The 25,003-nt window shown below is 41.2% G+C and overlaps 1 protein-coding gene across 1 annotated transcript; it reads right to left on the bottom strand.

The window, feature by feature from the left end:
- Positions 1–381: 381 nt before the first annotated feature.
- PSAT1 (phosphoserine aminotransferase 1) lies at positions 382–25,003 on the bottom strand. Its single transcript, XM_061627357.1, has 9 exons — positions 24,830–25,003; positions 21,952–22,012; positions 20,929–20,998; positions 18,196–18,401; positions 15,133–15,305; positions 13,472–13,641; positions 6,854–6,982; positions 4,289–4,426; positions 382–2,488 (listed from the first exon to the last, which is right to left on the bottom strand). Exons 1-9 carry the CDS (start codon positions 24,887–24,889, stop codon positions 2,383–2,385), a joined length of 1,113 nt encoding a protein of 370 aa, XP_061483341.1. The 5' UTR covers positions 24,890–25,003; the 3' UTR covers positions 382–2,382.

The raw sequence follows: 25,003 nt of genomic DNA on the forward strand, positions 1-25,003 counted from the left end.
CTAGGAACCTGTAATAAATGTGAAATATACTCTCTCTCTCTCTCTCTGAGAAGATAACAGTTATCAGACGTCACCAAAGTGGTGTCCTCCAGCCTACGACATCCATCATCCATGATTAATGGTCATGTTGGATGATGGGAGCTGGAGTCCAACAACATCTGGTAGGCACCACTTTGGCTACACCGTACCAAGTACTATCCAGGCTATATGCAAGTATGTGAATGTACAGGTCCACTGTTGAGCTGAGGTAGCAAAGATTCACAGAGAATTATTTCGAATAGGTGTAAAACTTGAGGTAGCTTTTTTTTTTTTTAAAGGGTGTCCCAGAATATAGTTTCCCATCGCATCTGAGCTTTCAAAGTTAAAACAAACAAGATCAAATTTATTAGCAATACTTAGCAAGAATTTATTATTTTTCAATTCAGTGTACGACAAAGCAAGTAAAACATGGTTATTTTAAAGTAAGGTGACAAAACTATTTCTTCCATATGGGTGCACAGACACTTTCAAGCATAAACAGCAAGAATATAAAAGGGGTGTTCTTAATATTATTTTAGCATGAATATGTTTTATTATATTGTACATGAAATTATACAAAAAAATTGGGAACTATGTTCCCAGCTCTAGAAACGCCAATCCTGAGGAGACACAAACTGATCAAGAGGCCAAATTCTATCAGTAATTTGTTATTTCATGTAACAAGCAGCTACAGGAACATTTAAAAAAAGTGTTGAGAGTTAATGAATGTAGGCTTTGAGAAACTCATTGTTTTAGCTAAGATTTATTTGTAAGGGACACATTATTGGGCAGATGGGGAAGTTATGCCAGAGAGCGAGAGAACATGAAATAGGATGAGGAGGGTAAAAAGATAGCTTGTGGTGAATGGGAGGTTCAATGTTAGACTGTGGGTTACTTCACACATGACAGGTTTCCCATAAGGACACTATCGCTATGCAGGGGAGGAAAAAATAATGTATGGAACAATTGTTTGATGAACATAAAGGGCCCCATTTTGCTTCCAGTAGGACACAAAATATGTGATGTGGCCCCGACTGTCATCATCATCATCATCATCATCTATTACCCTCTCTTCCTCTCGAGGTCCCAATGATATCAGGGAGTTCAGGCAAAAACAGAAATGGGAGCGTGAATTGCCAGTGTTTGCTTATTCGTCCCATATCCAGAACAGAAATAAATCCAGCAAATATGATTGGTAGTTGCTGCTGTTGTTGCTTTGTCTGCAAATAATATGCAGCTGAATACATTTCTCACCATCATTTGCACTGTATTTCCTTTGCACTGAAATGAATGGGGTGGAATAATGTAATGACAAGGTAACGTATATAATTATTATAACTGTGTAAGTTACGTAATTTTGCCACAGCAGACAGTAACACAAATAATAGTCTTTGATGGAAAAAACAGTGCTGCGTTTGATGAATACAGGGGAGAATGGGCAATGATGAATTCTTACATTCTTAACCCTGACCAAAAACATTCATAAGGGGGAATCGTATGGCGTCTGGTATGGAAGGCGATGTTGGTTTCAAAAAGCTAGGTGAGCACAGGGAAAGAAAGCGCTTTTGGTTTATGTGCTGTAGAATAGAAGGGAGCCCAATGGAAATATTTTAAGTTGGAGTTCAATATTTTAAAGGGGGGGTGGGGAAGACAGTATTGCACCATGGTATAGTTAAGTGTGTGCTTGACAATTCAACCGTCAAGCCAACAAAACTTATTAGGCTTCCTGTTTCAAAATGTTTGCAAGACTAAGACCTGAAATAAGTAATGGATGAGTGACAGTAGTTTCCTTAGACACCATTAGTAATATATACCTGGAATTACTAAACATATAAAAATGTTCCCACCAAACGTAGCCTTATGTTCTCTAAACAAGGGTAATAATTTAACTCTGCTTACTGTACTAAGCACATAGCCCTGTTAAGTTTTAGAATCAAAAGATCAAGGAAGAGACTAACTCCAGGAAAATGTAACAAAAGGCACCAAAGAGATATTGGACATAAAATGTACCTTAGAAGTGGAAATGGTGCTATCAGTTATGGAATGTAGAAGATTACCAGTCCTTGGATGGGTCACTGAAATATCTCCCACCCACCCCCTTTAAAAAAACCAAACAACCACACACCTCAGAGCATTGTGATATACACTGGGGCCAATTCCCAAAGTGCTGGGGCAAGCCAGCCTGGATCTACAAGAGCCAAAACTGTTTTGGGGACAAGGTTGATGTAAGAGTTAGGGAATTTTTAGTAAGAGTTAGGGAATTTTTAGTAATTTCCAAAATTTGACTGCCCTATTGAATGTTTTATATGAAGTCTTTCTACCACTTTTCAACTCGTTACACTTCTGTTTCCAATTTCTTTGAGTTCATGACTGATGTTTCTCCATGAAGCTCTTCATAAATGTCGCTAACTTCTCAGTATCCTCTCTGGTCACTGCATTATATAAAGAAGCACGGATTCCTCCCACAGATCTGAAAGAATGAGGGGAAATGCAAGAAAACCATACATTTGGAGGGTCACTCAGTTTCACAAGTACACTGCATCTCTTTGTAGTCCAGAACATTTATTTATATCGGAGTGGGGAATCTTTTTCAGCCCAAGAGCTGCCTTCCTTTCCTGGCAGTCATGGCGAGGGCCAAAGGCAAAAGTGGACAGAGCAACAAATGCACCTTTTCCCTCTGTAGTAGTTGCTACTCACACTCACATCCCTCTGTATCCTCCATCCAGGCAGGCAAGAGGCAGTCTCGGAGTTCAAGGGCACATTCCAGCCAAGCAAAAACACGCAAGGAAGTTGTGAAGCAGGGCTGGTGAGAGGCAAGGCCAGAGGAGAGGGGTGGTGGCTCAGGGGAGACTCCTGAGGGCAACTGGTCCCCAAGCCTGGAGCTTCCCCACCCCTGATTTTTATCCATCTGGTACTTCCATATATGCTGCTGGATGATCATTTGCATCATCTTTATTGGGCATGTTGGCAGGGGCTGCTGGGAGTTGAAAACCATCAACACGTGGAAGGCACCAGGCTGGGGAAGGCTGATTTACATGAACAAGAGGCACGCACATCTCAGGTAGAAGATTGCACCGTTTCCAAAGACAGCAATGCTGTAGTTAGCACTGTTTTAGATGCATACAAACTGAAACTCGGCCTCCTGAGAAAAGCTGCCTACAGAAAACAACACTACAGCCCAAGAACCAGTAGTAGAGTAGCGAATTTGGAAGTGCAGGGTCCCTTCATGTTAGTCCTAACCATGTCCCCTCCCCCTTTTCTCCTGCTAGGTTGAGAATGAGATCCCGGTTAAGGCCTTCTCCCACAACAGACGTCCCTAGGAGCCAAGCAGCATGAGAGAACTACTGAAATGTGTCTTCTTAGTGGCTGACTCGCCTCCTTTCACTCTGATTGGCTCCAAGCAGCAGGAAAGGTCAAGGATGCATGTTAGAAGTTTCTTCTCAGTGGCTAACACACTCCCCTTTCATGCTGTTTGGCTCATAGAATGCTGGAGACATAGGGACATGTGGGTTTTTCTTAGCATGAAGCGAGGGGATTGGGGGGGGACAGCAAAATCTAGAAGAGGTGTGGGGAATATTTTTCAGTCCAAGGATCACATCCTCGTGTGATAGCAGCAGGCGACAGCCAAATCCAAATGGCTACATAGCAGCATACAATCACTACATTTATTACATGACTCTAGACTAGTAGGTATCACTCTGGGAAAGGCAAAGAAGCTCAGTGGTAAAGTACATGCTTTGCGTGCAGAAAGTCCCAGGCACAATCCCCTGCATCTCCAGGTTGGGCTGAGAAAGACTTCCATCTGAAACCCTGGAAAACCACTACTTCTAGTCACAGCAGACGATACTGAGCTAGGTGGCCAATGGCCTGGCTCACTATGAGGCAGCTTCCTATGTAAGCCATGACTAGCAGAAAATACAGGGCTGAAGCAATATCAGATAGGGACACTGGCAACAATACTTACCACCTTAGTTCAATATGTATCCTAAACACACACACTGAAGCGTAAACAAAAACTTGGCTTGTAAGTTTTTTTTTTTTTTTTAAATGTAAAAATATCTGGAAAGTTGCACATTCGTGCGTATAAGGGATTTTTCAGACAACACTGAAACAGGGTAACATTCAGCACTAATGCAGCCTGTATTCTCCCCCCCCCACGATTCTGAAAAGTGGCAATCCTTCTCGTTTTTGTGTGTACAATTTGTATTGCTGTTTCTGTCATGTTGTGAACTGACCCCAGACAGAGTTTCTTCACAAATCTCTTTCTTACCTATGCCCTTTCAGGGATATCATGTTGTTTTCTACAGCTTTATCAAGAAATTGCTTCTCCAGGGCCTCATCACCCTTAATACTGCCAATCCGGAAAGGAACGTTCATTCTGCTTCTGCTCTTCCTCTCCACAGGGCACCTGAAAATGTTACAGTATGATTATATTTATTGACATGTTAAAAGATCAATATTTATTATTAATAAATTAGATTACATTTCTAAGTGGCATAATGTTTGGTCAGCCGCTGGAAACCACTTCCACCTATTATCTCTCACGGGTAACTTGAAATACAATTATGTGAAAAAAACAATACGCCCTTGTGATATTATTATTGTTGATTAAGTTATATACCTCTTAATGCCAAAATAGCCTCCTAAGCAGCTTACAAGTATAAAAACCAAATACACAATTTAATAGCAAACCACTGCCAACTATTCACATTTGGAAGAGAGAATGGTTATTCATTATAGAGGCCACTTCTGGCTGTGGTTGAAATGAGTGAAAAAGTACATTTTAAAAAGAATACATAGAGCCTAAGACTTCTGTTCAAGTCATCTGAAACTTTTTTCTAAATTTTGCCAGAGCCAGCTATCTGCAAAGATGGCAGGCATAAATCGGCTAGTATGCACGTTATTGTCTTAAGTTCCAATTTCACTGATTCACACAGCCATAAGTAGATCCAGGAAGTGGAAGCACAGAATAAAATATAGGCAGACTGTAGCAAGTTTGCAAGATGGACTAAGATTCCTGGAACATTGAAAAGCTGGTCACATTTGGCTCTGTCCAGTGAGGCATTTCGTTGCTTAGGTGGCATTTCACAGGTAAACAGCCCTGCTTCAGATAAGACTTTGCCTTCAGTCAAAACCATTGCCACCTAAGCTGCAAAATACAGCAGTACATACTGATAAGATGCACACAGCTCAGCAGGACTGTAATTCCATCACAGTAACGGCCACCACTTCTGTTGTGAATTCCTAAGCAGTCAACCTGCTAGAGGCAAAAACTGAATTACCTGTCTAAGGGGAAAAAAGTTTCTCCTGGCTTAAAACTCAAATCCCTCAATCAGTTATAAACAGATAGGATGAAGACACATTACAGGTTACTTACCATTTGAAGAGTGCAGTTTCCAGCATGGTATAGTCCTCTCACTCTCTGTGAGCGCGCGCGCCTAAGAAAGCTAGGCCACAAGCTTTTTCATTGGCATGCAGGGTGGTAGCACTCAAGTCAATCTCCTAAATGTACAAAGCCCTCTGAGATGGCATTGTACTATGGCATATCTAAATGAACTCTACACTGGTCAACTTGGGGGAAGGCTACTAGTTAGTTACCAGCAGCAAAAAGGTAACCATGGAAATACAAGTGAGCTGGGCTACAATGGGTGTTAGCAGGAGTGGTTAACATATGGCCATCCAGATGTTGTTGGGTTACAACTCCCATCATCACTGACCACTGGCCGTGCTGACTGGGGATAACTGGAGCTGTAGTCCAACAGGAGTTGAAAGGTCCACGGGTTAACCACCCCTGAGTTAAAGGCATAAAAATTAGAGTTGGATACAGAAAACCTGAAGGCAAGTCTTGGAGGAAGCTGCCTAATGCCCAGTCAGACCACTGTCTACAGTACACCAACTGGCAGCAGCTCTCAGGGGTTTCAAACAGGTGTAGAGATGCTGGGGATTGAACCTGGGACCTTTTGCATGCAAAACATATGCTCAAGCACTATGGCCCTTAAGAATATAAGAAGAGCCTGCTGGATCAGGACAGTAGCCCATCTAGTCCAATATCCTGTTCTCACAGTGGCCCACCAGATGCCCACCAGAAGCCCACAAGCAGGACCTGAGTGCAAGAGCCCTCTCCCCTCCTGCAGCTTCCGGCAACTGGTTTTCAGAAGCCTACTGCCTCTGACTATGGTGGCAGAGCACAGCCATCATGGCTAGTAGCCACTGATAGCCTTATCCTCCATGAAGTTGTCCGATCTTCTTTTAAAGCTCTCTAAGTTGGTGGCCATCACTACCTCTTGTGGAAGCCAAATATTCCCCAAACATTTTGAATATAACTGGGGAAAAGGCAATTGTGTGTCAAGCCAAATCATTAAAATACCTCTCTGAATCTTTGCCAACTTGCCACTTGGCTGATTTTACCCCCTTCCCCTGCCAAATCCAAGCCAATTTCAGTAATCGGGTAGAAGTTCACTCTCATTTATTGAACACTTCTTTTGAGTCTAGCTATAGGCAACACCCTTCTGCCTTGTAACAGATAAATGTTTATGTTTTCCCAGGTATTTCTACAAGCCTATAAAAGCAATGCTTCAACCTAAGCTTGCCAGATTGCTGCTGCAAATTCACATTCTTTATTGCACACATTTTTTAAAAAAGAGCAATCCCAGGGCATCCTTGGGACCAGTAACCTCCTGGCCTACTACCCACAGTTCTAGCATCTAGAAAAGTTTCCGCAGAAATGTTAAAGGGTTTAGCTCCCTTTTCTTGAAGTAACAGATGTGCAGACAGAGATTTCTGTCTTACTATAAGTCACATTACAAAAACAATAGCAAAAGTTAGAGCAACTTACACATAGAATCCATTGGATCCGTCGATGATGTTATAAATCATTTGTGATTTCATTTGGCTAAGTTGATCCATAGCTGCAGTTCCACCATTGTTTTTTATCCACTCCAGGACCAAGCCCATGATATAGATACTGGGATCAAAAAAGAAGCAGCACCAGTTACTTGCAGAGCTACATTCAATGATCCTAAATGCATCTTAGTAACAAAACAGCTAGTTTTGTTTATACTGTACAGAACATTTAATGAGTTATGTTTTAAATTGATTAATGTGTGGTTTTAAATTGTATGTTGATATTTTGATGTTGTGCACCGCCCAGAGAGCTTCGGCTATGGGGCGGTATAAAATTTAATTAATAATAATAATAGAACCAGCAAAAAAAAAAAGGGGGGGGGGAGAAAGCTATCTGTTTCCAAGGCATACCCTGTAACATTTATCCCAGCCCTCTTACAAAGTCACCCACTATCTATTCTAAATTGGTTGTGTGCCATGAACAGCAGAAGTGTGTCATGCCAAGGTTGTCAGCAGGCATACCATTCTGAATGGCTCAAGTGAGTGAGCCATGCCACATGCAAGAAGGCAAAGCATCCTTTTTATTACAAGTGAAACTTGTCAGCCAAAGCAAGATAGCTTCCAATCAGGTTTTTATTACAACTCAGCTCCCAGCAAAAAATGCTCTAGGAAATGCAACAATTCAGAGACAATTGGAGGTGGCAGATTTAAAACCAGGGCAAAATTTCCATTCTTCTTCATTTAATTACAGTCTATACCAAGAGGAGCTCCAGCTGTGAAATACTGGATGGCATTAAAGGAGCATGGCTCAAATGGCAGAGAGCCAATTTGAATTTGCCACTTGTTTATGTGAGAGCAATAGCATTTTCGCCAAGCCCACTTTCTATACAAATTAAGTAAACTAATTTAAGCTTTTAACCTCAACCTGCTTTTTGCAGTAGTCAGGAACGCTACTAGAATCCTGCTACTTTCATGCAGCCATTGACAAACATTTCCAGAGACAGTTACTGAATGAAAATTAGAATGCAAAGCATTCACAGTCCACTTTGTTCATGTGATTTTAGCTACAAAAAAGGAGAACTCTGCTTGATCACAGATATTTCCCATAAATGTCACTTTGCATAATACGCTGCCCAGTGGAGAGAGGGTGCATGTGTGTGTTTTAATGGCACACACATCCAATAGGCTCTCTTTCAGTAAACCCTCAAGTAGATTCTGCAAAGGCACACTCCGCAAGCCCTTATTCTATGACTCTGTCTTAAACATATACAGAAAGACTCCATTTTAAACTCTTCTGCCCTTTCCATTTATTTGCAGGATAAACTTTAAAAACACTTCAGAACCACATGGCAAGGCTCAAGGCTATAATCCTAGGCTTACTTACTGCAGCTACTGTTACTTTAATAATAATAATTAGCATCTATACAGTGCTCAAGACTGTTAAAAGCACTTTACAGAGTTGCTTTAGGGACTGCCAAGATACTCTGAATGTAAGGTAGGTTGATATCATTATCCCCATATTACAAATGGGGAGCCAAGGGATAACGCTGACCCTAGACCACCTTGTAAATTCATGGCAGAGACTCCCCACTCACAATTCAGTTTTTCAGCTAAGAAGTTGCTCCCACTGAACCAGGCAGGATTACTCCCAAATCAACATATAGACATCTAAATATGTATTATTGTTGTTGTTGTTTTATAAAGTTTAATTGAAATACATACATAAAGAGAAAATAAACCTCTGCAAATACATTTCTTGATCCTGCATCTGTAATGTTCATATTTAATTACAAAAAAGGAAAAACAATATCTGCTTCCCTACAAAGTCTACAAATGTGCATACTCTGGGAAAGGTGCCCTTCCTGCATCTCTTCTGTTGGTATAATCAATAAAGTCCCACCAGGTTCTAACAAAAGTTGCCCCCTTAATATTTTCATTTTGTTTGTAAGTTTTTCCAGAAGTGCTACTTGCCAAACCTTTTGGATATCAAGATTCCAATGTAGTAACACTGAAGTTCTTCCGGTGTCTGGCAATAACAGCCCTTGCTGGAAATATCAAGTGGCTCACTAGCTCTTTATTTAGGATATCAGCATCTTGTTCCAAAAAAATGTGCAGCAACGCTAATTGTGGGGAGGGCAAGATGGTTTCATAATTAGTCCACTTTTTCTGAATTCTAGTTCCCAGAAATGTTGCCCTTTGCCACATTTCCATCACGTGCATATATGAACCAAGACGACCAATTACTCCCAAATCAAAACACTTAGTGTTAATTATAAGCAATAGCCTGATCCTAACTGACCCAATTATATCTCACCATGACAATAATTCATCTGATCTTTTACAGTGCACATGGGCAGAGAAGCATTGTCCTGCATTATTTATCTACTCAGCCATTTTAGAGGAATGTCCTGCAAAGCTGCCTGCCTTTTCCATGGACATTCTGGTTGGTCACTACTTTGGAATCACAACCATGGTTATTTTCCTTATACTTGCAAAGCTGCCATTGTGCCAGTGATTGGATCTGGTCGCAGACTTACCACTACCAGCATTGCAACAATCTGTGCTGTCACACAGGTACTTATCCCATTTTTGACACACTACACAAAAGCCATTGACATTAAGTGAGGCAGACAATGCCAAAAATAAGGGCCCTTGAAGCAAGCCCGGTGCCTTTTCATCAAGGCAAATGTAAGCCTGGGAACTTTATTCATTTGTATGGAATCTGTAGTGTGAATTATGTTGAAGCTAGTATGGGCCAGATCTGGAAAACAAATCTTCCAGGCAAAAGAACAGAGTTTGAAACCACAACACAAACCATTGCTTGTACTACAGTTACAAAATGGATTTACAGCTATTTTAGTGGCTTGCTAATGCTCACATGGCTTGCTTGATACACATACTGCACACATATGCACCTTACTTCATGTCCACTAAGCACAATTCAGGTCTTTAGCTTTAAATATGTAACTCCCAAATTGAATAAGGCTTCAAAACATGAACCTGCATGCTCAATGAGATCATCACTGCAAGTCTGCTCTGTGTCCCATCAGTGACACAAGACAGAGGCTTTTCTGTATCAGCACCTAGGCTTTGGAACTTTCTCTCCTGATCAATTGCCACGCACCCACCGCAGGCACTCCAACATTCAGTGAAACCATTCTGTTTCTTGGGCCTTTGGTTTGGAGCACATTTTTCCCCAGCTTGTTGCATTTGAAATTTGGTTGCTATGGTTTTGAGTTTTGCTGCTTTTTTTTGTTGTTGCTTATTTTAAACAGGTATATTGGTGGGTTTTTTTAAAAAAAGTATTTTTTATGGATTTCATTGTAATGTTTTTATTCTGGTTCCACGCCTTTGGCAGACAATATGCCTAAAATATATATCTAAATAAAAATGTAAGTGCCATGCTGCAGTTTGCAGGGCCAGAGACAGGTGGCTTGAACACTCCTTCACACCTGCATGCTGCCTGCATTGCCTGCCTGGCACACTGTGTGGCAGCATTTGTTCAGGGGAGGTGGTGGTGGCGGCGGCAGCCTGGGTGGGTGGGTGGCAGGGTGGTCTGTGCCTAGCTGCACTATGGCACTGTTTGTCCTGGGCAACAGCAGAGAAAAAAATAATCAAGACAAGCAAGTTGGTGAGGGGAGCGTGGGTGCCTGAGGGTGTAGGGGTTGGTGAGGGGAGGAGGTGCCTGGGGCAGTTGGGTGTTGGTGGGGGTTGGCGAGCAGAGCGAGGAGGGGAGCAGAGCCCCCCGTAGTAAATATTCTTTTTCATTAGCTATTTTGTTCTATTTCCCTGCTTCTCTTTCTCTCTGCATTTGCAGACCTGTTGCAGAAGTAACTCCCACCCCAGGACAATTCCTGTATATCCTGATGGGCTAGATCAATCCCAGCTGGGCCAGAACCGGAATATTCTATATCCTGCACTGTACTGAATTGCATGTAAGCCTTTATGATCCTCAAAATACACCCAACAAATAGGTTTGTGTCGGGGTGGAGGAGTAATTGAATGACCCACTTTAAAAGCTGCATAATAATCTTCCATACCATCCCCAAAGCAGGTGTAGTCACAGATTAAAATATCAGACAAATCCTTGTAGCTAGGAAATGAGATTTCTCCCCGGGAGTGGAAAAGTCCTATTAATCTTCACCCAGGAGATTAATGTCACGAAGCCAGAACTTCTTTTGGCAAGAGGTTAAAATGATCAGCACTGGACTAATTTAATTCAGTGCTTCACTACACCAGCTCATGAACATTCAGTTCAGGTTCCGGGCCAACTAATGCCAGCACAAAGAAGAAAGAGAAGCAGTCAGGAGGACTGAAAAAGGAGTCTGGGTAATCTCTTGCAACGCACAAGTGGCTTTTAAAAACACAAACTCAAGGCTGGCACATCCTGCCAACTTTCAGGTTAATATCTTTGCAACACCAGAACACAGAACATTCTACAAAATGGGTCACCAGCACACATACCATCCCCCCAAAATGGGAAAGAGTTTAAAGTTTGACGTTGTCCAACCTGATTTTTTTCTTGTCCCTGCTACAGCATTCAGTTATTATATAAGCTACTGGTTATTTAGTAGTCATTGTTTCAAGCAGCATTCTTATTCTCTGCACAAAAAACAATGCATGCAAAATTCACCACTGGTCAAAAAGAAGACTGGCTGCAGTTCATGTCTACTCAGAAGTAAGCTCCATTGGGTTCAATGGGACTTACTCTCAGGTAAGTGTGCTTTGGATTGCAGTTTTGATGCATTCTTCCCCCTCCCCCGGCTTTTGTCTTTGCCTAGAAGCTTTACTTGGTTCTATTTTTTAACCATAATGTTACATGGGTCTAGTCATGGCCATATTTTAAAAGATTAAAAATCTTTGCAGGTGCTTGTATTGTGCTTGCCAACAGAGGCGCGGGGGGTGGAGTAGTATTTTTCTTATTGCAAATGACCCTGAAAATGTTTAGTTGAGGAGCAACACAAAAATATTTGCAATAAATAAAGAAAATAAAGTGACTGGTCTTAGATAAACTACTGGTACATTCCAGAACACTCCTCACACTCACTACAAAATAAATGGCTTTTGGTATGAAATACAGAATTTATCAACTATGTAATGGAAAAGGATGAGAGGACACTATCCTGTGGCATATGCTTGGCATAAGTTATACAATTAAATATTGAGTTGTGCCCTAACAGTCACAATCATTTTACCACTGGTATATCCGATTAAACTGAAGCAGACTTTTCGAAATGCAGGTTTAGATGTCTGAAAAAAATGAAATGCTTATTTTATAAATTCTTAACCTACTAGAGAAAAAAGTGGTAAGAACAGCTTGCGTAACTATAACTTTCTGTTCACATAATTCATGAGTAGAATTGAGAGGTTTTGTTTCCGTATACAAGGATAGCCATATATTTAGAGATACACAAACACTCAACTCTGGAATGACTATTAGCTCCTAATTACCTCCTAACATAAAGCACAACTTCATTGCTATCAGCAATTCACAAACAAGCAGAGTAACCCTGCATTCAGTTTTGTCTTGTTTGCATCCAGAACTAACCAGATTCTGTTTTAGTAATCATGATGCCTAGATAACAATTAAGTGGAAATGATATGGTGGTTATTGTGTTTGGTATTTTGGTCTAAGGAAAGTGATGATCTCAGCAGATTCATCTTGAAACAGATAAGTCAAAAAAGGCATCTAGGCAATGGAAGGGACTGTGAAACTATGGGCAGAGAATATTTTTGCTCCGTTCTCCAGAGGCAGTCCCAATGTCACCAAAAAGCCCCACTCTCCTGGCAGAGACTACCTTTGCATTTTTCCCCCACAGTGCCCCAAGTACATTAGGGAAATTAAAATGGTGATCACCCAGCACTGACCAGAGTAATGCTGCTACTGCTGTATAGGCCTCCCATGTAAGCCTATGGGCAGTGGCGTAGGAAACAACTCACAGAAGACACTATGACAAGAGTACCCTGCCAGTCCTGCTAAAGACCACATCAGGAAAAGCAGGAACTCCACTAAAATTTCTACTGCCCTGACATTTTATGTCTCTGGGAGAATTTGGTTATGACACCAAGACAGCAGAATGCTACATTTTCAATGCCAAAGTAGCTTCTCCAGTGCAAAGCTACACATAACAGTTTTTTTTGAAGTGTTTATTTCTGGAACGGCTTTACATCAAGGTGTGCCAGATCCTCATCCTTCCCCATCCCCCAATGAGCCAAGTTTGACAGGTGGGCAGGGACGGCCATCTATCCACCTGACATCACAATGACATTAGGTGACCTGTTTTTTGATAACACTGTGCACACAAGTGCCAGTGATCAGCTGATCACTGGAGCTTGCAAAACGTCATGCACAACACTAAGCAAGTCCCGATGATCAATTGACTGTTGGTGCCTGCAAAGGACTGTGCAGATGCCTGCAGTCGCCCAGTTGGGTCTTTATCTGGTGTAGGGCAGGTGGACGTGGCTTAGCCAAAATGGCCACATGGGCCAAATGGGGAGATGTGGCAGCCCCAAGTCAGCCCATGGACTGAAGGTTTCCAGCTGCTGCTTTAAATAGTAAACATCTGAGTAAATAAGCAGGATGGAAGATATTGTACTGTGGCAAAATTACCTGAAGCATGGAGGAGTGTTGTATAATGAGGAGTTCTCTACTTGCACTTTGTAGTCCAACACAATTGGGCACTCTTTGAGTGCAAAACCAATCAAATCCTCACGTACTATAACCACTGTGACACCAGCACAGCCAGCATTCTTCTGTGCACCAGCAAAAATTACACCAAACTTAGCATTTGGAATGGGGGGAAGGAGGGAGAAGAGAGGGGAAAATATCTATTAAATCCATGAAATCATTTGTACACAATAAGCAGAACATAAACTGGTGTAAGTTCCTGTACAAAAATTAAGGGACAGATGATATATAATGCGCATCAAGAACTCGAAGTAACTGTACCAAGCATGGATGGTGGCAATAATCTCTGAATAAGTTGGGGACAATTCCGATAAAGAATTTTTTTGGTAGTGTGTGTTTTTTTAATATACTGAGCATTGCCCTTGTGTCAGGGAAAAGCATGCACAACCAAGTAAGAGCCACATTTTCACTGCTGATAAACATTAGTAAGCTAAAGCACTTACTAATGCATATGCTGAAAAAGAAAAGCTCCCATCCCAGGGATGCCAACTTTCCAGGTTAAAATGCATGCTTTTTAAACCAGTACTTGGAGGACTTGCAGTGCAATCCTCAGCATGTTTACCCAGAAGTAGGCCCCACTGAGTCATGGGACTTAAGTCCTTAGCAGGTGTGCTTAAGAGTTCCATGACAAGATTATTAAAAAGTAATTACAACAGGTTCACCAAAAGAGAATTCTCAGCAAACTACAATTTCCAGGATGCTTTAGGGCAGGGGTGGGGAACCTTTTTGGCTTCAGGGGCCAGTTCTTTACCTGGCCCCACACTACGGGCCAATGTTGACAAGTGGGCAGGGCAATCCAGCTGTCAATCACATGTCAGCATTGTGATGTCATATAAATGACAGATGTGTTGTCCTGTCCACCTGTCAAACTCCACTGCATGGGGTTCCCATGGGGTTGGGAACAATAGCACATGGGGTGTTGCCAGCCCTATGCTTTGGAAGCCTTCCAATGCTTCGCCTTTCCATCCCTGACATCAAAGGTGTAAGGGAGCTGCACTTTAAAGAACAGTGCTGAGAGGGAAAAGCAGTTTCCATTGACTGGAAACTGCTTCCGTCTCCTTGAGCAATGCCCGTTCCTTTCCACCTCTGGAAAGCTCTGCCTTTAGGAGTGTGCCTTATTTCATCAAAGGAATAATCAAAAGCCCACCCTAGGCTCCCCACTGCTCCTTTGAAGCCCCGTCCTTACCCACCCCACACCTGACATTATGCATGACATCAGGTGTAGGTCAGGTGGCTGTGGCTTCCCCAAAACAGCCTGGTGGGTCAAGTTTGGCCCAGAGGGCAGAGGTTTCTCACCCCTGCTTTATGGAGAAGTAATGACTTACGCTAGCATAATGCAGATAAAAAAGTGATGCAAGTTTGTAATGTAGCTAGAGATGTGAAGGCCCAGAAAAAAACAGAAAAATTAGGGAACAAACAGTTTCCCCCACCCCCAATTCTCTGTTTTTCCCCCTGGGCCTTCAGGTATCTTCTAAATGTAGATATGCTTCAGTATGACTAAAAGCAAAACAAGAATCAGCCTTAGTGAGCCAAACCTTGAGATCTCAGGTTAAAGCTTGCAAACTGCCCTTTTGGAACTTTACCTTAGAAACATCCACTGGCCTGGAGAGGAAGTTTGATGACATATCACAAACTAAGACTGCCTTTCCAACGTCAGGTACAAAGTCAAACTCCACACCATGGACAGTCTCATTCGCACAATAATAGACATAAGAGGCATCAGGGTTAATGTTCCAAGTGCTTGGATCAGGGATTTCTGAAGCAGATACGACAGGAAGAGAAACAATGGGAATATTTCCCAACCAGTAGACTCAGCAATCTGATAATAATGCAGTTTTCCTTTAAACACTGATCTTTGAAAGTCACATTTCTATTGCTTTACCAACAGTTAATTCATTCTGGACTAGCTACAGAAGGAAAACTGATTATTTAAAAAAAAACACCCACCATCCACCATGAATTCTCATGGAAATAGCAAAATCTGTTAGATTAAGAGGATGACAACAGTTTGCTTCAGAACAGATCACCATTCAACATAATTGTAGCATTTAAGTGAGAAAGTAATCTTCTGCAACATAATATGCAGTTAGGCCACTCATGCATCTACATCATGTCTAGCAACATTTGGAGGGCCACAACTTCACAATTCCCATCATCTCTGACCATTGGCATGTGGGCTAAGGCTGTTGGAATCCAGCAAGCCTGGCAGGTCATAGGTTCCCCACCCTGATCTACATAATACATGATAATCTTCATTGATGGTAACATTTTTGCAGTCTTAGATAGGCTACTCATACACCCAAGCACCAACAGAGAATTTGCAAATGGTCACGCTATAATGTAGGTGTTGCTGCTACACACATTTTCCCCATGATGGGATGCATAACTTTAACATACATCACAAACTTGCACTTCTCACCCTGGAGAAGGTGCAAAGATTTCTTCTCTGCTTCTGATGCATGAATCATTTATATATTTGAGATCAGCAATTCCCAGCAACACACAATGCCATCCTTGAAAAACACTAATACCATAATCAACCCAGGATGGATCGGAGGTGACTAGCCTGTGGATCTCCAGATGTTGCTAACTCCCATTAGCCACAGCCAGCATGGTCAATTTCCAGGGATGATGGAAGACGTAATTCAGCAACATCTGGAGAGTCACAGGTTAGTCACGCCTAGTATAGATAAGAGGGCAATTATCAGTTGTTCAGTGCATATCTTTCAAGACTCCTCTCTTCAAGAAACATAACTATGTGCATCTATCACAAAATCTTATCTTTTATGCTAAATATTTCCCATGCTGCATGCCACCATATTGGCCATATTTCACACCTTTATTTCTCTGACATCACTTGTAAAAGCAGCATTGTGTACACTTGAAATAAAACTTAGCAATATTAGTGGTGAACAAAGTTTCAAGATCTCCTGAGATTCTAACCCTGAGACAGATGAGGAATCATGGAACTTAAGGTAAATGTCTATGGTATTTGGGATTGTACCTGATGGCACTTGGCAACTTTGTTTTTCAAAAGTGGGATAAGTCTCTAAATGTTCTCTAGTGCAAGATTGTCATCTTTCCCATCATTTTGAACACATAATTATGCTTTTATTGCCATAAGAAAGGTGCCTGCCTTTCACATCAGTTGCTCTTTTCTAAACAAAGGAGAGAACCTGACAATGCATGAATATTTTGGAGAAAAGTGGGTACTTGAAACTAATTTATGGTATTGCTGAACTACATTTCACATCAGCCCCATCCAGCATGGCCAATGGCCAGAAATGATGCATACTGTAAATCAGCAACATCTGGAGAGCCACAAGTTAACCAACCCTGCTTTAGAGAATAATTCTGCCTTCCCCAACCTGGCACCCTCTGGATATTGCTGGAGTCCAACAGAATCTGGAGGGCACCATCATGAGGAAGATTGGAATAGTTTGCTCCTTGATCTTGGCTCCTTACGTTAAGATTACCAGTGAAATCCTATGTCTTTCTACTCAGACGTAAGCCTCACTAAATCCACTGGATATTCCCAGGACTGTGTACAGGACTGAAATCTAAACTCCTTTTACTGAAGACCCCAAGGATAAAATCCTGCCAATTTTACCACGACACCTAACAACCCTAGTGGTGAATAAATAGGACTATATCAAAGAATTCAAATGCACCCTGTTTTTACTGTGAAAATAATGTATTTGCTTCTATGACTGATTCACAGAATTAATTCTGTTTTCAAAATAATGGCAGGGATAGAAAGTAGCAAGAAGAAAGGCAGTAAAAACCATAGGAAGGAGCACAGAGCTGTGAACTGAAACTCGGGCCTGTAACTACTGGAAGCCCTACCAAAGTCCAGCTTTGGAGTCTTTGAAGTCTTTAATAGGGGGGAAAACAAATAATTTATGCACTGCACAGCAGATACACAGACAATACACTCATCTGTTTGTTAAGTGGGTAGAACAAGATGTATTTACAGATGTAGCAAATTGTCCTGTTCTTCTACATCATGGGCACTTCCAGACCAGCACTCTTGTCAAATTGTATTTCGGTTTTGATCTTCATTCCACCTGTACTAATTTTTCCATGCTTTTAACTTTTGTTCTCCCCCCCCATGCACCATTTCACCCACACGCAGCCCAGAACCTTGGATGTAATGTGCCCTGAGGAGGGGAGAGGGCTAAGATGGGATTGAAGTGGCCAGATTTAGCTTCTAAAAGCAACTGGCAAAAATGGTTAAAAGCAACTACAGTGAAGGGGGACACAGGTATACATTTGGTGCAAATTCAGCATTATTTTTTTTAAAAGACTCCATTAACAAAGATGATCAAGGTCAAGGACTGGGGAGAGATAGTACAATCATAAGAAAGGTTGTATTTCAGAAATGAGATAACAAGCTTTCATACCAAGGTACCCATTTTTCCTCAGGATTGCAAATAATTCTACTGCACGTAGAACAACTTTTTTCAATAGTTCTGACTTAGTTTGTTGTTACAAATCATAGGGTTGTAGCCAACTAAATCCCACTCAGAACAGACCTACTAAAATTAATGAATCATGTCTCACATTAAATACCACTTAAAAGAACTATAAGGAAAAAAGAAAATAACAATGGCACATATAACAGTGTGGCTTACAAATTAACTTACTTGTATAACTAGAGAGTTTAGGATGAACAAGATTCACTTTGGCATATTTCTCAGCTTCCTTGGCTGCTTTTGCTGACCAAGCTCCTGTAACCACATAATCAGCACACCTGGCTTCTTTTAGCCCAATCAGATTAAATGGAACACCACTAAATTGTCCAGATCCACCTCCTTGGAGAAAAATCACTTTGTAGTTGTCTGGTATATTACTGTGCAAAGGAAAAGAATGGGTAAATGCCTTTATTTTAAGTTGTTTTTAACAATGTATTTTAAACTGTTGCAACCCGCCCAGACACCTCAGGGTGAAGGGCAGGTAATAAATTAAAACAATAATAAAATAAAATTATATTATCACTTCAGGATTCATAACATTTGATTGCCTCCCTCCCGCCCTGCCTCCAAATCAGATAAAGAGGTGGAAAAAAAGATTTTAGAGGAGAGCATACAAGTCAATAAAACTCTTCTTGCTCATTCATAGTTAAAATGTTTTACATTATTTGTAAATAATCAGCATCAAGATCCAGGTTTTCAACTAATACACAGTATTTTAATATAATCCTTTGTCAGCCGAATATGCATTATATAGTAGTACACATACTTCTGCTTTTCAAAAAAGGGCAATTTTTTTTTATTTCAGATGCTCTATGAATGTTGGGATTGGAACAATCACCTTCATGCAGCATGAAGAAGAAAGTATTTTGCTGTGGCTGGATAATTGCTGACAATGTAAGATTATTGATAACCAAGTGGGGATATGCTTGGTGTAACTCCACAATGTTTTAACAGAATGAAGAATGTAACCATTCTGTTTGGACAAACTCCAGAGTGAACTGCAGAAGACAGAACTGATTCAATAATTCATGCCAGTCCAAGTACATGCAAAAGTATCTGACGTCTTAGCACAAACCCAGTATGAAGTCTGTGAGGTGCCACTCCAGGAATGCTAGAAGCATCCAGACTCCCCCCCTCCCAGATATACTAGGAAGAATTCCAGAGTCCCCTGGGGATCTTAGAGACCACACACTCCAAACTTCCAGCACAGATAGCAGTTGGAAAAAAACATTTTCTGGATGCAAGGGGGTGTCTGTGGATGTCAGATAACTTCCTAAAACTTTGAACCACTCTAGGAAGACAGTTTACAGGTGTCAAGTATCTGGTGCAGCTGGTGAATGCTATTCAACCACCTAGTGGCTGCATCACATGTTGCTGCATTTTCAGAGTAGTACAAAAGCCACTGCAATAGAGCATATTAGGGTCCCACTACAAATCTCTATGTATGGATGTGAAAGTTGGACAGTGGAAAAAAAGTGGATAAGAGAAAAATCAAGTCATTTGAAATGTGGTGTTGGACGACAGCTTTGCAGATACCACAGACGGCAAAAAAGACAAATAATTGGGTGTTAGAACAAATTAAACCAGAACTATCACTAGAAGCTAAAATGATGAAACTGAGGTTATCGTACTTTGGACACATCATGAGAAGGCATGATTCACTAGAAAAGACAATAATGCTGGGAAAAACAGAATGAGTAGAAAAAGAGGAAGGCCAAACAAGAGATGGACTGAACTTACAAGCCCTGAACTTACAAGATCTGAACAGGATGGTTTATAACAGATGTTATTGGAGGTCGCTGATTCATAGGGTCGCCATAAGTCAACATCGACTTGAAGGCACATAACAACAACAACAAAGAAGATTCTTCTCCAATCACTATGCAGGGTTCCTTCCAGATTCCAGATGGGGCCAGTATTAGGAGCTCCCTTACCTTCAAAGTATGCCAAAGATATTGTCTTATGCCCCCCGAATCCTATACATCTATTACAAAACTAAGCCAGAAATTACAGAGCAGATAACAAGAAGGCCTACAAGAAGGTAGGCCTGCTTTTGACTTTTTTAGAACAAGCTTAACCACATATTCTGTATCTTATCACAAGGGTTTTACTCTCAACCTTCAAGGAGCTGTCCAAAGTGCTGAAGCACCTTGAACAACTCCTTAAAAGTTCAGTTTACAACTTGGAGCAGATTTCACATGGAGCCACCAGCCACCACTGCTGCAGAAAGGTTTTGAACTTGCCCACATAGATCTTCACTGATTTATACCATTGATATGAACTGACACAGAAGCAAGACATGCCAGTAATGGATGGGAAAGGGGGAGCTGCATTTCCCCAGGAGGTTAACACAGGAGGTGTCCTGTGGTCTCCACTGCATACTACAAGGGCCAACTAGAATCCAAGAAAGCTCCTCCCCTCCCCCCCAGCATCCCTAGTGTTCAAGATTCCAAAGTAGCCAGTAGGAAAAGGATTCAACACATCCTCTCTTCCCACCAGTTGACTACTTTAAATCCCACCCCCTTCCAAAAGTTGCTTTGCTAATTCGAAATACTGGATTGGATCCAGTTGGTTGCACTTACTGTGAAATGTTACTAAATGACTAATTTAGGTCCCACTGAAACTAGTGGACTTATATATAAACAACTTTGTCTGGATCCAACCTTCGATGCTGGGCCACTATTACAAGTATTATTAGGGTGTTATGTGTATTTCGCACCTGACAGCACAATAGTAGAAGAGCTAACTGAACATGTTTTAAAAACAAATCATGCAGAAAAAAGAGGCACAAAGTGTTTATTTTCATACCAATAAAACAGACCCTTTGATTAACAGTAAAGAAATCACACTATAACATCTTCAAATGAAAGGCTTTTGATTGTGTGAATAAAATGTATAACTTACAGAAGTTCACGCAAACAATTTTCAGCTGATTTGATGATTTTTGAAAAATCAGATGTCCTGTGGCTCATTTCTATGACAAAAGAAATATATTAGAAATGACACGATACAAGCCATGCCACTAAAATGAAATTGGCTTTGTAAAATGTCCAATTTTTAACTCATATTTCTTCAGGTCTGGAGGGGAAAAAACAGAAAAAAAATGGGGGGCATAGTTTTTTCTGTTTTTCCCAATTTAAAAACAATGGAAAAATTGGGGGAGCAGAAAAAAATTTTCTTTCTGAAATTTTCTGGGGTTTTTTATGGACCTTCACATCTCTAGTCTTGCTGCAGAATATATTTTAGCCCTGAACCATGTACACTAGCATGCACATGAAACTTGTACATGTTTTTCCATGGATTTTAACGGAGACAGCAGAGCTGTGTGTACAGAAATTGTGTGCAAGGATTGACTTCCTTCAATTTACATTTCTGGAATAGCCTGTTCAGGCACAGGGATGTACATCAAAGGTCCCATTCCCTTTAGGAAATTGCTAGAAAAGGGTGATTGCTCCTGTTCCAGTCTATAACAGCTTTTATAGGATTGGGGTAGAAAGTGCAAAAGTAGCTGAACCTCCAATTCATTTCATAAGAGAAGTGAAATGGAATAGTAAGAGCTGGCATTGGATAGCAGAGACTGGAGTGTTGTAGCTGGACCAGGAAGACCCAAATTAAAAGCCCTGACCAACTATGAAGCTCACTGGATGACTCTGAACCAACCAATCACAGTTTGTCAAGCGTAACCTTCTGCAGAGTGAAAATATGAGGGAAAATGTTAACACTCTCGTCCCCTTCCAGTGTATGCTTTCCTGAGCTGATTGGTGGAAGTGTGGGATAAAAATACAAGAGATATTTTAGAAAGGACAGTTCTGAAACAGGAAACATCTAGACTGAAATATGCAACTCATCCTTGTTTTGTTCACTATAAAATACAACTAACAGCTCTAAATGCTGAAAAGACATCCAGGATAAATATGAGTACCTTACCAAGAACACTAATGCCAAGGCCTTTATAATCCACCAATTCTTTCTGGGCTTCTAACAATACCTACAAAAGAAATAAAATCAGCATAATTGTAGATATGTCAATAGCAAATCACACAGATTCTACATACTATATAATACAGATATAGATATGCACACACAATTATGAATGTATTACAGCATTTATCCAGGCACTGGCAGGCATACGTATGCCAGGTCATTTTCTATCACCAGATCCTTTTATTATTGTTGTTGCTATTTATAGAATTGGAGATACCAGAGACTGACCCTGCCACCTTCTACTAGTATTAAAGCCCTTAACAGCTTAGGATCAGTTGGCTTACGGACAGCCTTACCTCATATGTGCCCACTTGAGCCGTTCAATCTGTGGAACTGGCCCTATTACAGGTGCCACATTATGCTCGTTCTGCACATAAGAAATTCTTCTTTTAGTGTGGCAGCGCCTACTTTTTGGAACTCTGTGCCTATTAACATCAGACATGCACAGCATTTCGGACAATATTTTCAATAAACAACTATTTAAGCTCAAATAACCAACAGGAGGTACTTTGAGGTTGGATTTTCAGAGATCAGATCTCGTACTAGTAATACTGGGCATCATTTTTCCCCAGTAACCTACTGGAAAATAGAGGAAATTTTCAATAGCCATTGATACACATGTATTTAGATAGTTTTGTTAAACACCAAAGCTTCTTTCTTGATAAGAAACCTAGGCAATTAATTAGATTCAGTGCAACTGTAAGACCTTGGTGCAGAATCCTTTGACTGGAAAAGATATCAAGCTCAGTATCAGAGATGGGGAATCTGTGGCCTTCTAGATGTGGATGGACTACAACTCCCATCTCCCTTGCCCATTGGCTATACTGGCTGGGGCTTTATGGAGGTTGGACTCACACATCATCGGATGAGTTACAAGTTCCCCATCCCTGCCATATCAAATGCTATTTACAAAGTCATTTTCAGTAAAATGCTAACTGTAATATTCTAAAGCAGACTTCTGGAAATGAATAGCAACTCCCCAGCTTCTCAGGTCTAAACAAGAACACACAGCAGTGCTTAAAATGAACAAATGTGCTTAGGCATGCAATTCTTATGTAAAGCTGGAAAACTAATTTATATCCAAGCAGGAGCCACACCTCTCCCAGATGTGATTGGATAAAGACAGCTGCTGATGCAACTTTCTGAGCAGATAAGTCTATAGCCAGCATATTACTACCATATGTTCCTTAAAATCTATTTCTCCAGTTGCCTGGAGTTAAACTAGCATATCTGCAAATACTTATCTTCTGTCCTACATGTTCACAAAGGATTTATTCAGCAAAAGAAAACAATGGATTCTTTAAATCCTAGAGCCCTAAATGCACAAAAGGAGTAAGATTTTTTAATTCCAAGCACTCAGATACTCAGTAGCCTTCTCAGCTGGCAAAAATAAGAAAACTATATTCTTTTTCATAGTTGTTGGAGCAACGGCAGAAGACATTTCGCAAGCTTTTCATAGCTGCTGGCACATGGACCCGCCACACTTTTCTTTAAAGCCCCTGGAGTAGCTCTGTCTAACAATGAGCCTTGTTATAATCAGCTCAGCAGAAAGTTTTCCTGCAATAAAAGACACACAAATAATTTCTTTTGGAGTGACATGAAATTAAAATCTTGTAACCAGGTGCAGATTTAACAGCACAGGTGAGAAGTCTGATGCTATAAAACAGACTGAAGTGAATCCTTTTAACAGGAGAGGGGAGAAGGAGAGAGACTGAATGTGCTTTGCACTCTTCCAAGATGAGACAGGCGCTTTGTGAGATAAAAGGCGAGGGGGGCAATGTAGACATTCCCTTGGCCAGATGTTTTGGGATGTCCTTGAAAAAGGCATTTCCCCTCCTATACTAGCGCAATTAGAAGAAGGCTACAACCCAATACATGTCTATCCAGAAGTAAGTGCCACTGGGTTCAATGTGATTTACTCCCAGGTAAGTGTGCACTGGATTGCAGCCCAAGCCATTAGCAAATGCCTCTTCTTCACTAAAGGTGTTCATCTAGATCTCACTGCTTTTTGATAGCTTTAAGTATGAAAGGTGATATGCTAACATGCTAAGCAGAGAAGTGAAGATATAAAGAGGTAAGCTAGCGCTAACCCGCCATCAAATGAATGTACTTGCCAAAGATTCACTAATAGAATGCTTAAGGGCCGTCTATAATTACTTTTTTTAAAAGTCCCCAACTCTTGACACCCATTGCTCCATGTTAACCTGGAATGCAAAAATCCTTCATTTGTTACGACGTACTAATATCCCTCTTTAGACACTCCTTAACTGGCAGAACACGGGAACCTCTAGATCTCTGCACTTAAAACAAGCTTGCAAACTGCCCCTAAGAGATACCGCTTCCACAGCGGCGCAATTCTATGGACTATAGCCGTTGATCTTCCATTAACAGCATTGGATCAAATAGGAACACGCTGAACACACACCTTTTGTTATGAAATGTTGATTTAGGAAGTGTTTCTTGATAAATGATCTGCAACTTCTTAAGGCTGCGATGACCGCTGTACTGAGCGCCAAAAAGCATACTCACCTGACCCAATCACCGCTGTTCTCGAAGGGCGGTCTGACGTTAGGACACATTCCTTAGAGGTAACCCTACTAAACTAACTCACAGTGCAAGCCTACACCTACTTCAATAGGGCTTACTCCCAGATAAGCGAATCTAGGATTGCAGCCTCTTCCAAACACGCATACACAGGACCGAACTACACATTGCAAACTCTCCACACATCTTGCCTGCAGGATTTATGCAAGGCATGTACCATCAAGGGCTCAGAATGAACCACGTTAGGCATAATAACCCTTCCCAGCGGAGCACGTACCGAGCGCGGCAGTTTAGCAGGTCCCGCACCGAAGTTTGCCACGTGCTTCTTCGAGTCCATGATTCCCAGGATTGGTTTCTCTCCGCGTTTCTCTCGTTTGTGACTTCTCAGCCGGCGCCGCTTCTCCAGATATTGCAAAGGCAGGCGGCGCTCTGAGCCATAGCGACGCTTAGT

The sequence above is a fragment of the Rhineura floridana genome, chromosome 1, assembly GCF_030035675.1.
Source record: "Rhineura floridana isolate rRhiFlo1 chromosome 1, rRhiFlo1.hap2, whole genome shotgun sequence".
NCBI lineage: Eukaryota > Metazoa > Chordata > Lepidosauria > Squamata > Rhineuridae > Rhineura > Rhineura floridana.

Excerpts from the sequence above, each read along its gene's own strand:
- PSAT1 (XM_061627357.1), bottom strand. The coding sequence starts at position 24,889 with ATGGACTCGAAGAAGCACGTGGCAAACTTCGGTGCGGGACCTGCTAAA. Across the intron at positions 20,999-21,951 it reads CCTTGGCATTAGTGTTCTTG|AAATGAGCCACAGGACATCT; the intron begins GTAAGGTACTCA and ends CTTTTGTCATAG. Across the intron at positions 2,489-4,288 it reads ATATCCCTGAAAGGGCATAG|ATCTGTGGGAGGAATCCGTG; the intron begins GTAAGAAAGAGA and ends TCATTCTTTCAG.